This window comes from Mycteria americana, chromosome 6 (genome assembly GCF_035582795.1).
Source record: "Mycteria americana isolate JAX WOST 10 ecotype Jacksonville Zoo and Gardens chromosome 6, USCA_MyAme_1.0, whole genome shotgun sequence".
Classification (NCBI taxonomy): Eukaryota; Metazoa; Chordata; class Aves; order Ciconiiformes; family Ciconiidae; genus Mycteria; species Mycteria americana.
In genome coordinates this window covers 60,962,252-60,978,966 of record NC_134370.1, presented here as the reverse complement: position 1 = coordinate 60,978,966, position 16,715 = coordinate 60,962,252, and the positions used below count along the sequence as shown (strand labels likewise).

At 40.1% G+C, this 16,715-nt stretch overlaps 1 protein-coding gene and 1 long non-coding RNA gene across 2 annotated transcripts in view; one reads left to right on the top strand and one right to left on the bottom strand.

The window, feature by feature from the left end:
* IL16 (interleukin 16) overlaps positions 1–16,715 on the top strand; it is a 48,499-nt gene that overhangs the window by 9,034 nt on the left and 22,750 nt on the right. The window contains exons 2-4 of the mRNA XM_075506179.1: positions 1,752–1,805; positions 6,362–6,773; positions 16,382–16,518. Of these exons, the coding sequence (XP_075362294.1) occupies positions 1,756–1,805; positions 6,362–6,773; positions 16,382–16,518 (599 nt within the window). The 5' untranslated portion in view covers positions 1,752–1,755. The remainder of the gene's footprint in view (positions 1–1,751; positions 1,806–6,361; positions 6,774–16,381; positions 16,519–16,715) is intronic.
* Positions 6,682–11,188, bottom strand: LOC142411757 (uncharacterized). Its single transcript, XR_012776259.1, has 3 exons — positions 11,069–11,188; positions 9,267–9,371; positions 6,682–6,739 (listed from the first exon to the last, which is right to left on the bottom strand). It is a non-coding gene; the product is annotated as an uncharacterized LOC142411757 (long non-coding RNA).

Here is a 16,715-nt window from a genome sequence, read left to right as displayed (position 1 = left end):
GGCCACTGTCCTCTCTATTCAAATACAGTGAGGAACTGTTTCCCAAAACACAAAATCAGCTTCCTATTTCTCCTCCTTTCCAGGAAAGCTACTTGATAACTGTTGTTCACTACTCAGGGTCAAATCATGGTTCTTCTACAAGATTAGAATTTAAAAGAGTTGAGTAATGTTCCATGTTTATTGTCATCCAGTGATCCAGGTTAAAACCATTTCCTTTACAACAGATTTCCTTCAAGGAACTAGTATCATGAAAACTTAATTGTTGGGAAAATAACGTCAAATTTTTTCTTTTTGTGAACACTTAAAATATAAATTAGCCACAATTGTATTATTGGGGACAGAGTGTTTCGGAGCTCTTGGAGACACTGTACAGAGCAGAGATTTCATCTTCACTTTTTCTCCCAGTATGTACATCATTCTCATAGGGCAGATGCTTGTCTTCCCAGTCCATGTTTTATCTAGATGTCACAGGACCGCTAAACATGAGACCATAACAGTGCAATATTTTAAACCTATTTTATAATTTCTCTCTCTCTTTTGCAAGTTTAGTGACAGAGCAATAAAACCAGGGCCTTCAAGCCACAGAACACAGAGGGCAGCAGGTGTCTAAGCACTCTCTTGTTGACCATTTCCATGACCAGACAGGACCAGGTGTAAAATTCAGGTTTCTGTTTACATTTTCCTGAAAAGTATAGGATTTATAGTTTATGAGAACATTCCAAAGAGGCCTCACAGTTTCAAAAAACTAACAACAGTTTCAGAGACAATTCTTTCTGTTATGGAACGTTTTTTTTTGTTTACAAAGTCCCTATGTATCTTATCACACAAATTCATCGAGAGAAAGTAAGTTTCTGCAGCAAGATTGTTATTTGTCAGTGTGAGCAGAACTGAAGGTTGACAGGTGGTGACTGACACATTGATCTGTGTGATTGATGAAAAACAGCTAAGTGTGCCTAGGGACGTGGCAGAAAGGTGGCTGCCTGCTCCCACAATTGATGGTATATGCAACTCAAGCAGTGTTTCGTGTGGGGAGTCGCCACAATAGTCTGTGAACCATTTACTTAGCAGCAAATGATAGGTGTAATTGAGACAATTTGGAATCCGTGGCATAGTTCTCATTTCCTGGATGCTCTATGGAAAAAGCAACAATTTTCTGAGTCCTTGATCAGGTTGGATCACAAAGTTGCTGTCTAGCCCATAAAAGGGAGAGTATTTAATAATTGGTAGGTTAAAGGGACCATGCCACTTCATGGTGCACAATACAAGGGCTTGGCATTCAAAAGCGGCTCCTATTATGTTTTGCTCCTGGAGCACAAGTGGCCTATGAAATTCTTACTAGCTTAATTTTTAAAATATCTGCTAAAAATTACGAGAAACATGCTTGTCATCTCAGCCTCCAGCAGAAAATCCTGCACTCGATTAGCATGGATTCTGGCTGGCCCCCCTCACCTCCCCCCAAGTAGGTTTAACATGCCTGAACCCCATCAATCCTAGGACCAGAGAGCGATGGGTAAAAACAAATGACACAAACTCCTTAAATGGTCTTGCCTTCTCTGGGTAGCTGGGAGCCTGCTGGAAACAGTTTCCCCAATACTGCATCCCATTGCTTTTGTTTATCTATCCTTGCTGACATTTTCTTCAATTAGGAAACAATAGCTCCGTTCCAATGTACTGAGCAGAATTACTGAAACCGAGTCACGTGACACCATGAGAGTGTGTTTTCAATTATTCACTCTGTCTTTTTTTGCCAGGCCTATGAAGAGGAACAGCCTTCTGCAGGAGTCAGGTTTGTCTGCCTCGCTGTTGTAAGTTCCTCCTTTTGAATTTTTATTTTACAATTAGGTATTTTTTAATTTTTTAAAAATTTTTCTAACAGTAGATTCAAGTCTCCAAGAGTTTCTTACTCTTTATTAGAAAGCTTCCAAATCTCTAGCTCTTCCTACTGCCTGGAAATCCTAGACATCTGCAATAGTTCAGTGCTAATAGTACTGCTCAGTAATGAATCTGACAAAGATCACAAGATCTAGATTAAAATCGGATGCAAGATATCATGCTGTTAGCACTTGGTAATGTAAAACTCATCCTGTTCTTCCTAGTAAAGAAAAGTTCTATCTTTCCTACTGTCTGGTTAACAGCAGAGCATTTGCATTCAATCTGGGAGCTACACCAAATTATTTGCATCTTGTAAATGCTTGGTTTAATATCCAACCAAAAATTTGAACCAAATGGGCACAGCTCAAATCATGTATTTTGTTTGCAGAAGACAGAGCGAGTTAGGGCTTTTTAGACTTAAAGCTGGAAAAATAAAGCTTGGGGAAAAAAAAAAAGAAACAGAGAAGGAACATTTGGTTTGCATTACAAACCACAGACAACTTCCATCAGGCATGCTGGAGGTATAAGAATGGCAAGAGAAAATGACAAGCAGTGAGTGCACTGGAGGAAAAGATGAATGGTTTGGAGAATCGACTTTGAAGTAATTGTCTATGCCACCAATACCTTGAATTAAATTTAGTGGAAGATGGCAATGAATCATAAAGCTTCTCTTGCACTTGTGATATTGTTTTCTGTGTAAAATAACATTTCTGGATATTTTTATTGGAAAACTTATAGACTATGTTTTCGTACCTCCTATGTTTCTGTCACTTATGCAACCCTGAATCAGCAGCTCTGGAAAGGATGTTGCCTTAGTTAAGACTTGGGCTGTGATCTAATACTTAGAGCACAAGTATTTAACTGCAAGTCTTCAGGTCTACTGGGTTTATTTTCACCTCTGCTACTGGCTTGCTTTGAGATACTAGGTAAGTCATTCAGGGTTAAACTTGGTCTTTGAGCAAATGGAGCTCTGGTGGGGGTGGGGGAGGAGGAAATAGCTGATGCGACAGGGCAAAAGAGATGTTCTCTCTGCGTAAGGTAAAATTCCTCAGGAGCATTGCAGGGGGGTGGGATGGCAGAATGCACTTAAAACGGTGTTTCCTTCACTGTTTCAACAGGTGCTTCCATGTGTTCCCTGCATCCCAGATGCTTAGCATAGTCAGAGAGGCACCTCTTGGAGCATTTAGTACTGATGGCAGTGCTCCCTCTTAAGCTCAGCAGCTTCAGGCAGAGCGAGAAAGGGCTCCTGCATCTCTCTATCCTTCATTCTAGCATGCCAGTCTCCAGAGAGCTGTATTTTGACCATTAAGCTATCAAGTCCTCTGCTTATCCATGTGGTTAATAGCTCTTTTTTAATTCTTTCTCAATGGGTAAGTAAGAGTGCAGTTAATGTTTGTACAACATTGAAATCCTTGAATGAAAAGTGCTATTTCTTCTAATTTTCCTCCGTAGGCAAGATTGTTTAGGTCTGAATGTGCAACTCGGGCCCATTTCTGACATTCTTATTGCTAGTGTCTAATAGCGATTGCCAGAATCACAGAAGGAGCAACAATCTCTGTTGCAGACTTTCAAGGGATGTGCATTCCACACACCTTCCGCAAGTTAGCTCTGTTGCTTCCTATGCAGGTGCTGAGGGGAGGTACTTGCAGAAGGTCCCCTCACCCTAGCCATCCTATTGCTTTTTAAACTCCACATTCTGGTCTAATGGGCGAGATTGCTTTTTTACCTACCTTCAGATATACAGAAAAAGCAACATGAAGCTTTACAAGATTAATTTCCTAATACACTGGGATTGCCAACAGGGATTTCGCACTCAAAAACTGCAATTAGGTACATACATATTATGGTAGACTAAAGATTTAGGCTTGCCAAAACACTAAGAAGTGTCTTTTTAAAAACAAAAAATCAAAATCTCCAAACCTTGAAAGTCTTTACGTATTAGTAGGGATAAGTGTCAGTCAGCTTTTAACAAATATAATCAACAGGAAAGCATACAAAAAATTGCAAACTTGTGATGGTGAATTACACCACCAACAACTACTTATTTCAGTTCTCAAAATTATTGTTCTAATATAATGCATAGCACTTTTCATCTCTGTACTTCAAAATAAATTACCGCATAGAGGTTCTGAAAATTAGCTTCTCTCAATAGTCAGGAAGGGAGATTAATCCTACAGAAATAACACCCCGTGCCAACCACAAAGTCCATGTGTTAAAGCTGAGCTCTGTCTATGTCATACCTTTCCCCATCCTCTCTGGCCTCTGTGGCTTAGATGTCCTTGTATTTAGTGTGTGCTCTGCATCACGGGAAGGGAGTACAGCTGTGCTGTTGGGCAGTCCTCCATCCACACCATGGCTGCATTCAGCCATGGTTGCAAATCTTGTTACTCATAAAAAGAGAAGCTACTCTGAAAAAAGAAAAAGTAGAACATTCTGTGTACTGAAGGGAATGGAGAATATGCTAGTTCAGTTTGACCCTGAAAGCTTCCCTCATGCCAGTGTGTGGGAGGCTGGGAGCCCAGTGACTTTGGTTCCAATGTTCCTATCCAGTGGGGTCAGATTCTCCCACAGGAGCAGAGGGGATCCCAAAGACACACAGGAGAGGGGCAGAAAACACACCAGCATTGTGGAACTTGACATGTTCTCTGGATACTTTCAGACTTAAACTTTGCCCTGGAATAGTGTCCTGCTAGGAAAACTGATGAGTTCCAATAATCAGGGCATGAGTTTCTGAAGTGTTAGGGATTTTGTTTTGGAAATGAGACATCAGGGAGCAGAGCAATATTAGGACTGGTATGATGGAAAATAAGTTATGATGGAAGGCTGTAGGAGCATTACCTATCAAAAATACCAGAAAGGACTGCACAAATAAACATCCTTCTTCCTGAGAGATGAAGGGACCTCTTTGCTGCTCCTGAAAAATCTATGTGCAAACTTTTTTTCTTTTACAAATCCAAACAAATTCAGGTTCACGCTGAATTGTGTATTTCTCCAGCAATGCCATATTAACTCCTTTAGACAGGTACTCAATGGCATAGTGTTTATCATCTGTTTTTATTTTTCCTGGTTATTTGTATGAGAGGGAAAAAAAAAATCCTGCAGATTTATTATAAGGCTGGCTTGGATTTATTATATGAATCTGGCTTGGTCAGAACTTGCAGGCCTATGTTTGTTGTTAGGGCTATAAGGAGCCTTTAGAAAATTTGCCACCTTCTATTTGTATATCACCAGTGGCATTCCAGGTACAAAGTGCCTACATACCTATCTAATTCTTCATAGAAGCAGGGAAAAAAAACCCAAACCAAACACAACTACCCAGTTCAGAGCACAATGTACAAACCTTTTCTCTCAATAGTATACTTGAGGAGTGCTTTTCAAATTACACTGATTTTCAATTTTGTGTATAACACCCATAGCATCTTTGATTTATGCAAATCCTTTAGTTTCAATAGGTATTTTCTCTAGAATGGCAGTATACAGTATCAATTAGGTACTGTGAAGAGAACAGAAAAGTTTGTGTAATAAATATGATAATAAAAATTAAGTGAGAAAGTCAAAGTAACAAATTTAGACTTCCTCTTGTTGAATTTTCAGCACTGACACATACCTACCAGAATATTTCTAGAAAACTTTTTCTGAGAGAAAAAGGAAACAGTTTAACAAAGCTCCCCTTTGTTATCGTAACATGCTCATTACTTTACTCATTTTACAAAAGCTCCAACTTTTGCCACATTTTGATCGTATAACATTTCTTCCATATTCTCTTAATTTTGTATGCTGAATCACACACTGAAACAAACCATTTCTGTAATGGGACACTTGACTGATGTATTGGAGCTGTATTCCTTTATAGAGTTCAATCCCTAATCAGATATTCACATCGTAAGTGCTTCACTGGATCTCTCTGTTACTGTTAAATGCACAGTCTTAAGTGAGTTCTGGTTTGCAAAGGTAGGAGCTTTATAGCAGCCTGACATTCCTTACTCTCTCATGGCTAAGATCTACTTTTGCTAAACTACTTACAAATCAGATGTGCCAGGAGGAGAACTTAACCTCGACAATTTGATTAATCTTCTTTGAATTATAGTGGTTTCATGAATCAAACTTCAGAAGGAGCTTCCGCTTTCCAAATAATATTAGGAGGATAGAATAATGCTTTTGAAGTATCTTCCTTTTCAATTTGGGATTTCAACATGCAAATTCAGCAGAAGCCCAAAGGAAGCAGCACAATGGAAGCATCAAAAACATTTATTAAAAGCACTCCATTGTGCTTGGGGAGCATGGGAAGAGAATGAAAAGGTGAAGGAGAATTTAGTAGAGCACTGCACAGAAACAGAATTAGCAAGTCATGAGATATCACGTGGCTGTTAGCAGACTGAAAGGCTCTGTTGATTCGATTTATTCATTAGGGCTTTTCAGTAGTGTAGGTTATTAAGTGGGAGAAAGTGGGGTATATTACAACTTACTTTTTATATTTCCTTTCCTGGAGGACATTTAGCACCAGACAAGCAGAGAAAGTTATTGAAAGTATCATGCCACATAAATGGGAGAATGATAGGAAAAAGAGCAGCACCACCAGCTCTCTGAAGATGGATCGAAAGAGCAATGCTGGGAACAGGAAGTCAAGAAAGTTTCGCTCCATTTCAAGATCACTTATACTTTGCAATGCCAGAAACAGTGACGATGGGTCAAGTCCTGATGAGAAATGCCCTGATCCCTTTGAGATCTCTACCAGTTGGGGTCAAGAGGATTTTGACTGCTGTCCTAGAACACAACTGCCATGCACATCAGAGACAGAAGACAGCCCACCTGATCCTCCGCGTGTGATCACCAGCGTGGTCCAGTCCAAAGCTGCAGCAAATGAGAACTGCAACAACATGAGAAGAAAGTTACTGACCAAGGTAGGCAACTCAGTGCGGTATATTGTAATATTTCCCATTGCAGTAGTTCCTAAATAGATTAATTCATATTTCTCAGGAACACAGGATTCTACTTGGCTTTTTCAGAGCCTATGAGCCTGCAGTGTTCCTGCTCTGTATAAACAGCATGGAAATGTATTAGCTTCCCTGCTGTGCTGTTGCACTCTGCTGATTGACGTTCTGCTGAAATCAGTGACTGCTAGGCCACTCTGAGTGTATTCAGAATAGCACAGCTGGTGCTTTCTACCTGCAATACAGTATTCAGCTCAAAATATAAAACTGTCACTATAGTAAAGTGCATTTTAAAAGTGTGATACCATGAGATCTCACAAGCTATGCAAGTATGAATTATATTAATACTATGAAAGACACAGGAGATTCAGCAGGCAGATGTTCTTTCTCTCTGACTCAGGAAGGAGGTAGTGATGGCTATAAAACCACCAGAGATATCACTTTTTCCTAGAGATATAAAACTCCTAACAACCTCATATTACAACATTATTCTTTAATCAAGAAGTAACTATGTTAAACCTAATGTTCTGAACAATTTTTCAGCCTGAATAATATATTTTAGAAGCTTTTAGAAAGTTCCTTTTCAGTGACATATCCTAATTTTTCCACTTTCTCTTTACCTGTTGGTGTGATGTGTAAAAGGGGCCTCACTGCAAGTAAGACATGTCTTTTAATATAGTTTGTGTCTTCCTGACACCTCCCTTATTATATGCCTTTTACCTGTGCAAATAGTGGCTTATATGAAAGAACTGATTCTTTCACCTAAAATATTTCTTTCTTATACATTTTATTTTACATACCTTCAATAGAAATTGGCTAAAACTAGACCTCTATGTGTAAACACACAGTGGCACAGTGGTACTGAAAATCAGAATCTCCCCTCGAGTTTCTTGCTAATGATCACAGCGTACAGCCCAATATTGCAAAGAGTGTAGCAGGACGGAGTTCTGGATGTGAGGTATTTCAGCCCCTGGCAAAGTCCCAGCATGAGAGCAAAAACAAGCCAATTTTCTATTCCATTCTGACAGAAAACATAAAAAGGTGACACTGACCCAAGTCCCAGCATACACTCAGTCACCTGCAAAACCATACCACCTCCTCCCTTTTGGAAACAGTCCATATGCACTCTGCTGATTTCCTTCTGTGACTGAAGAAGAAGCTGGCCTCTGTGGACTCCCCCCTCTTCTCTTTTAGCAGAACTGAAGCACTTTCTTAGGTGTGTGTCAGCTGCCACAGTCTACTTGCTTGCATACCTCCAAAATATGCAGGGCTCCAATAACTGTTGTGATCCATACCCATACGAAACTATTCAGTATCTTATTGCAGACTGTAAGTTTAGATCATTTGCTTTTATAGCTGGCAAGCAGTTCAAATAGGGAACTGGGGCACAGAGTAAGTCTCATAACTAATGCCATTGCACAGATAAAATATAACTGCTAAGGGTATAAAACCACTCTTAGGCTGGAGTGTTAGTGTCACTGAACTGGATGGGTCAGGAGCCTGGATGGATGGTGACATAAATTAGTCAGCAACCCAGTCCCTTACAGCAGCGCTTAGGTTGCTTAGTGCCGTTGTAGACAATGGGTGCATTAAATTCCCTCTACAGAGCTCTTATAGCAGTATAAACCTCTTCAGATGCTAATCTTCCATACCTTTCAGAGTCGTGGATCAGTGAGTGATTCTAAAAAGTCTTATCTCAGCGTGCTAAATAGGATGAACTTTGGTAACAGCTACACTGACCTTATCCTGTTCTACTGTTGCTGAGGCTTTGCCCTATATTATGAAAGCAGTGATCCCTACCTTCCATATGGCACAAGCCTGTCAGAACAATCTTCCTGTACCACGTGTCTTAGAGAGCTTAAGCTTAAAACCTCTCTCTTTAAGAAAGTAGTCAACATAGATTTTTCAAGTCCCAGCGTAACACTCACTCTCTCCATCTCCATGTGACACTCAGAAATTCATGATGTGTGACTCAGAGCTGAAGGATCCTTGTCTTTGTTCAAGAAAATTGAATCCATTTTGTCTGTGGTGTTGCTGAAGATATTCCACTATTCTTCTGCTTTCCAGCGCCTGCACCCCTAAGCATGACTCTGAAGGTGCTAATAACTCCCAGAGAACTGAACAACTTAATTTTTGCTGTCACATTGGAAGGAGAGAAGAATGTTTAAAAGTCCTGCATGATTTAATGCTCCCTGTGCATTTCTTCTCCAGAGCTAAGGGAAACCTGAAACATCAGTATTCCAAATGCTAGTTCCTCTCTTCTGTTCGAAAACTTACGTCTCTGAGCCATACTCTGCCGATTGCATGGGATTCACTATTGCATAAACCATGAGCAAATCAAACAGTGTTTCAGGCCTTCTGCATATGCATTAGAGGCACGTTTTCCTGATTCCAAAAATCTTTAGGATCCCACATAGTCCTATGTCCCATTACTAACAGTCTGAGAAACTAGGTGCTACTTACAACAAGGAAATGAGAGGTAAGAGGAGGATTTTTGAAGAGAGGGCATCTATGCATCATGACATAAATTCCTCTCACTTCAGTCTTCAATAGAAAATGTTGCTGTAGCTGTTGAGGGAAGCACTGCAGCATTAGCACAACGTATATTAGGCTCCTGAGAATCCCCACAGAAACACTTTGTTCTTATTGCACTACCTGTAGAAAAGACTTTCAGCTGGAACTCAGATCTTATTATATACCAGAGAATTTCAGAAGGCTGAAATTCTGATGATACCAGGTTTTGTTCATTCTTCTTTTCAACAGAATATGCACAGGTTTTGGTGCCAACAGTACTACACTGATTGGGGTGGGACTGCAAATTGATGTCACTGCTCCTCTATCATCTGACTCATAGCACAGTGCTAGCATGTGGGTGTGAAGGGACCACAACCTTGTATCTTGGGTAAATTTGACTCTTGTGAGGAGTATTGCCCTCACAACGTTGGCCCACAGATGCAAAACACTGACTTGTACCTGTGCAGATATTTTAACCGAAGCATCCACAGTTTGTATTTACACCACTAGTGCACCAAAAGGGCAGAGGATGGACATTATTTAACTGTGACTCTGCCTACCACTTTTACTGTGATGGTATGTGGGCAGCACCAGATGATAGGGGTTTCAGTTCATAACTGCATCTTCTAGGCTACTTCTTTCCAACAGTACGTGGCATGGTGGCACACTCAACATGTAAAGCTGCAGGGATTGACCTTTCATCTGTACAGAAGTTATAACAGGTGAAATTGAGACAAGACTTAAACAGGAGCCCATCAACAACTATTCAGTGGTTCGTTATATTCAGGGCAAAAACCTCAGTCAGTGCTACGTCCATGTGAGCTATGCAGTTACCTCAGACATTTGGATGACCAGATGGTCATTCACATCCTGCCATATATATGTCATATAGCACCCTGTGTAACAGTCCTTAGTAGTTATGTCCTCCTTTGAGCTCAGCCTAACCTACTGCCACAGATTTCTCACTTCCCTGCTGGAGTCCTATTTCCCGTAATTTTTTGTCAGAGAAAAGCTGCTGCCATGACATATGGAGAATGGAAGAAAACAGGACATAATCTGGGAAAAGGGAAATGGAGAGGGAAGAGAGAGTGTGGAATTACAAAGATAGGAAAAGAGGAAACAGTTGACCATGGAATACTTTAAAGCAAGTGAAGCGAGGGGAGGAGAAACCCAGGAGCAGTGAAGGAATCATATCTGCAGCAAAGTGCATCACCTAACTACTCCCCACTTCCTATCAAATGACACATTCTTCCTTCTTTTCTTCTCCGTGTCCTCAGCATGTTTTGTGCATTGCAACAGCAGCTTCATTCACCTACATGTTGCTGAGCAGAAAGGAAAGTAGAGATGTTCCCACTAAGGACTATCACTTCATAAACTTCGCAGGCATCTCTCTCTCCTGCCTGGCTGATTGTACAGGAAAGTAGTAGAAGCAAATAATATATCACCATGCACACCCAGGCAAAGAAAAGCTGTATCAAAATCTTATAGCACATAACAACTTATGCTTTGTGAGATGGTACCTGGGAAGGAATGTCTCATCCATTAATCTCTGATCCATTAATCTCTACATCCTTTTCAAAGTATCTCCTTTCCTTATATAGTCTAAATAGCAAAGATTTTTTTTCCCTTCTCTAATGTACTGTCAGCAGCAATGAGAGCAGATGAACAGTCCTTTAATTCATTTGGTTTCTGTGTTCCAATATTCACTCATATTGACGGTTGCTCATTGCATCTAGACCACCCAGGATTACCTGAGTGTCATCTGTTCAGCCAGCTCCCGGATCACTTAGCTTCCAAGATGAGGTGTGCTTAGTCTGGTGTGGACAGAGCTGGAAAGCCAGCTTGTCAGTGTATAAACAAGCAGATCTCCTTTACAGTGTGCTTCTCACAAAATCAGCAATTTTCAGGTGGCCTGAAAGGAAAAGAAAACAAAAAAATTATAAGCAGTATCTGATACCTTGTACACTGACACACCAAACACTGTGGAAGATGGCCTTGCCTGCTCATGTCATTACAAAGTCTGAAACTATGCCAGTTGTAGGGAGAACGGACAGGACTAGATAATATCAGCTCCTATTCTTCAGAGAACAGCAGTCTGCTGGGTTTGAGAGCTGCTTCAAGAAGCGTTCCATTACCTCTTCCCTGCACCACCAACACCCTGGGAAGCACCGAGAGTTACCAGCCAGAGGGGCTGATAGCAGGGTTGAAATAGCGTCTAGAATAAACTGTAACAAGGAAGGGCTGACTCTTTATGCAAACATTGGATCCAAGCTGATCTGACTGCATGGCTTCACTCAGTTCTAGAAACTTCTCTATCCTTGCTTCCTTTGGCCCCTGACACTCTGCTTAGAGGAGGAAAAAAGCAAAAGGTCTTTTTTCTCCCTTGGTCATCACCAGAATATATTTTTATTAACCTGCCTTTATGCAAACACCAGTTGTCTGGCCCTTTGGTACAGGACAAGTGTTACGGCAACAGACTGTAATGTCTCAAACAGGAGCCTATAGGCAGGATGGAAAAACTAAGCCAGGAGAGGAGACTGCATTTATTTAGACATTTATGTGTTCTCCTCCCTTTTCCTACTTGTTCTTTCTTTCTGTCTTCCCGACCTTCTTGCTTTTGTGACATCAGGGCCATGTTATCCCCAGAGCAAGTTGGGAAAGAGGCCATTATATTAAGACAGCATGTGCTGCAAAATGTGGGCCAGGGCAAAGGTTCCCAGAAAAACATACCAAAGGCCAGATGATGGGTGGAAAGGTCCATCTGTAACATCTGATGTGCTGAATCGTCTATCTAGGGCAGAACCTGAATCCCATGCCCTGCTTCTTGCGTCATCCAAAGGCTTTCTAGCTTCTGCCATTTTATTAATTGCAAAGGGAATATGCTGCTGGGAAAATGAATTACATCTACCATAAATATTTTGAAAAGACCAAGGCATTGGCTAGGGTATGTCAGAATCGGTGGAGTCACATCAGTTTATGCCAGAGAGACTCTGGCCCTTTCTTTGTTAGAACTGATAGAGGAAAAAAAGTACTTCTTGAAGAAAATCCCCAAAGACTGTATTCTCTTAATCTTCCATTTGGGAATCCCAGCCATTTCACAGTCAGGAGGCCAGAAAAGCTAAATATTTAAAGTCATTATTGTACTGTTGTTAGATAATTTTTTTGGTTTTATTTTTTTGCTTTTTTTTAAAACAACAGTCAATCAGCTCATTGTCATACGCTTGGTTAACTGAGTCAAAGACCTTACTTGAACTAGCCTTGTATAACACTTTACTTAATTTCAAACAATCTAACTACTGTGTCTTACGTTAAGAGTGCACAAAAGTTTTTCAGTTTTCCACAGATGCCATGGTTACCCTTGTTTCTAAACAACATCTGGAATTAGATGTTTTGAGACAGGACTCTGGGCTAGAAATGTCTAATGAGAGCATGAAGGAAAAAAAAGTCTTTTAAATGGCAGATAGAAAAACATTTTGCATGACAGAAGCTTTGCATTTCGCATGACAAAAAGGGGAGCAGGAGGAGACATGCAAATTACTTTTCCAGAACTAAAGACATGAAAAATTAATCTACTCTCACCTGTGACAAAAATGCATTCAAGAAGGGTCTTGAACTCCACCTTTGATTTTTATCTTTCAGCCAAGCAGATTCAGTTTAAAGACAAATTTTGCTTATAATGCACTCCCACAGACTTTATTTTGTTTTCACAGTGATAAGTGGACATTATAATGCAGATACAAGTGTCCCCTGAGTCTTGAAGTGCTCAGTGGCAAAGCCCATTATAAGCAGAGACATTTTATTCACTGGCAGCAAATATGCGTTTAAACATATGTTCTAATAATGAGTAGGCAAGGTTGACCTAAAATCCACCTGCCCACACACGAAACCAGCCAAACTTATTTTAGCAAATTTTCATCATTCACTACATTCAGAGCTATAAATCACCTTTCAAAATGAGCAGGACACTTTAAAAAGGAGGAGGATGCAAAATAAATGCTGTCTTTACTCTTGGAACCATCAGCAGTATTTCTATGCATAAAATAGTGAGACAGGAAATAAAAGATATTAAAGAACAAAACTCAAAGCAAATTGACTGCTGGCACATGAATTGATCAAATGTTTATTTTTCTAAAGAACAGCTTTTATTAATTTTCTGTCATGTTGCAATAACTTGGATGTGAATATAGTGATCTATATCCAGGACCCAAAAAAGTGCAGATGCTGACAACATACAGATATTTGCCACACGTCCCTACAGCCCAATAAAAACTTTGTTTGTTTTTTAAAGTAATTCAAGTAAATGAATTGCAGAAACGATTGACAGACAGAGCTTATTTGAAATGTAGCCCAACTTGGTAAGATGACTACAGATTTAAACCAAAATTGTTCCCAAGATTTTTCTGCAGCGTACAATGGATTTAACCTCTACTTTCCTTCTGACTAAGTGCATGCAACTTATTGCTCTTGGAAAGAATACTCATATCAGTTTTTATTTGGTGTTATTTCACATGTATGTCTCAATACAACCCGGAATTTCCAGCCTGGCATGTGTCCCATTGTACAAAATACAATGTCTTCCCCAAAGGACTTACATGGTGCTGCAAGGAAAAACCTCAGAGCCAAACCCACTGCACTCTGTGATGTCCCATGAAACTGATGAGAGCCAAATGACTTTTGGACAATTAATTATGAAGATTTTTGTAAACACCATGAATGCAGCAGCTATACACTGTGAACAAGTTATAGGAAGGGCATAAGCATGACTATGCTCTTAACAGAGATGAGTTGGGGTCAGTTTGCAAAGGCCCACCATTAAGTTAAAATCAAGAACAAAATGAAGCATGGAGAAGAGCTATGCAAAGTTCTGTGTGTGTGCCTGACCAGTATCTGAGAGGATATATAGATATTTCAAAGGAGCAGTACACAAGATTAAGGAGTCCTAAGAAGATAAGTTGGCAAGTCCAAACTTGAACTCTGACTACAGAAAAAAGGAAAACAACTTTTTTAAAACACTGACTCTATAATACAATTATTCTTTCATGACAGCCCCAATCCATGATCAGCTGAGGTCTCAAAATACTTAGCCAACCAGCAGAATCATTTCCTACCTTTAATATCTATCTTACATTTCTCATGTTTTAGAACAAGCACACTACCCTATTGAAAACCCTGTGAGCTTCATGTACACAGAATCTGGCCTGTAATTTCTTATGGATACCTAAAACAAAGCACCAATGCAAATAAACAGAAAAGGTAGCTCACATTTTTTGCTACTCAAGATCTGAAATTTTAAGACATCATAATTCTAATCTTTATTTTATTACCATGCTGAAGACCTCAAAGCACTGCCATAAGATAAAAAAGAACATAATGTAGTCCTGATTTCAAGTATGTATTTCCCAAGATATTTACCTTGGGTGAAAAGTAAATACAGGAGCTCCAAAACTAATACTAGAGTTCAAACAAACTGGTTTAAAATAAAATTCTGTCCATGCTCATACACGTACCTTTTACTCACTAGAAACACTCTTCATGAACAAAAGAGGCTTCGTAAAATTCAGACGCTCCTCATTAATGGCAGACAATCTGGAATGCAAGCAAACCCACAGAGTTAACAAGTCAGCCAGTACAAGTATAGCCCTTATGCATTACCTACTGAATTCAGCCTGCACTGAGCCTAGGGCTCAAAGTTAAATACTTAATTCATTCACAGCCTTAGATTTACTCTGGCAGGTCTCAGAATGGGAGCCAGGCTTCAACAGTCAGCCTGGAAGATAATGACCTTTATTGACATTGCTGTAAATTTGACGTTTGTGTTTGCTGTAAATCAGGTATGATGTGATCCCTGTTGATTTGTGGTGAAAGGGCATAATGATTCTAACCCTCAGGGCTGAAGGAACTCTGCTTCGGGCTGAAATGAAGCCCTACGGATGGTGAGGAAGGTGGTTACACAGCTTTCCTTGTGCTGTCAGAGGACTATAGGTTACTGGAAATAGTTCATGCCACTCTGACCAGGGGACCCAGGAGCAATACAGACAGTTGACCACTGCCATCTTTTGTGGCCTGTCCTAACATATGAAATTTGCCTCCCCTTCAGAAATCTATACCTCAGTCATACAAATGTCTCGGGAACAAGCCTGGATCCAGGATACACTGAGAGCCCTCTTCACTATGTGGAGTATGGAGAGGCTGGCGAGGGCAGAGGAGGTGGGTTCAGCTGGGAGCAGACCAAGTGAATACTTGAATTAGGAAATTTACTAAGCAAATGAAAAAGAAATTGTGTCCTAACTTTTTCCAGCTTTCCTTGTCTCTTTAGAATTTTTAAGTGTTCATGCATTTGTGCTGCAGAAGTATATTTCCTAGACAAATGTGTTGTCCTTCATGTGCGTAGTCAATCCATTCTTTGCTTTACTTACTCATATGACTTAAGACACTCTCTTTCTGTATGGCCATATGTTAATGATTCATAACTGTATTAAAAATGTGCTTACAATTAGTCCTCCAGATGCAACACACAGACTACAGCAACCTCAACCAGTCTGGAGTGGACAAAGAATCTTCCACTGTTGCGGTCCTCTCTGCTCCCCTGCCCCCACTTAACGAGTCAGCAGCTGGGGTGGAGCTTCTAGTGTTTTGTATACACTTATTTTCCATTCAGACCTCTTCTGTTTTCCAGAGTATTTCCTTTTCTGGCATATGTTTATTTTCCTCCCTGTCTTTTCTTACAATATTTAGCATAGGCAAAATTTATCCAGTTACTATGAAAAATCTGCTATCTGTTCTCTTCTCCTCTATGCAAAGAGGCACTCTATTCTAATACTTCCCTTTTGCAGCCAGAAGCCACTGAAGTTCTAAGGAAAACAACTTCTTTTAAACACTGACTCTATAATACAATTATTCTTTCACAACTGAACAGTGTTAAAGGCCTGTTCCTGTTCTACTTGGAGGCAATCTGATTCTAAGAACACTTTCTGCATTTCTTAAAAAGGCTCAGGATAACTGTAACTAACTTTTAACATCCTTGGTACATTTTCTTTCATGCAACCTTTCATCTTCTGAATCAGGACAGCTGCATCTGCAGGCTGTGTACAACCGCAGGGAACAGCAGCTCAGGAATCAAGCTCTCTAGGAGTCCAAACTGTACATCTCTCTGGAAAGGGTTCACAGGCAGCCACGTGTTGGCCGGAGATGCAGCAAACAGGTACAGTACATGTGAAGTCAGCAAGCTTATTAGGGAGCAATTTGCATGGATTTTGCATGACCAGCTGTCTGTGACAAGCTATGCCTTGAAGCTTAGTTTCAGAGAAAGGCAATGATGTTTGGGAATCATTTCTTACAATGTTTGCAGTTGGAAACACAGGTCAAGATTCTAGAAAAATAAAACTGTGCCCATTCAGG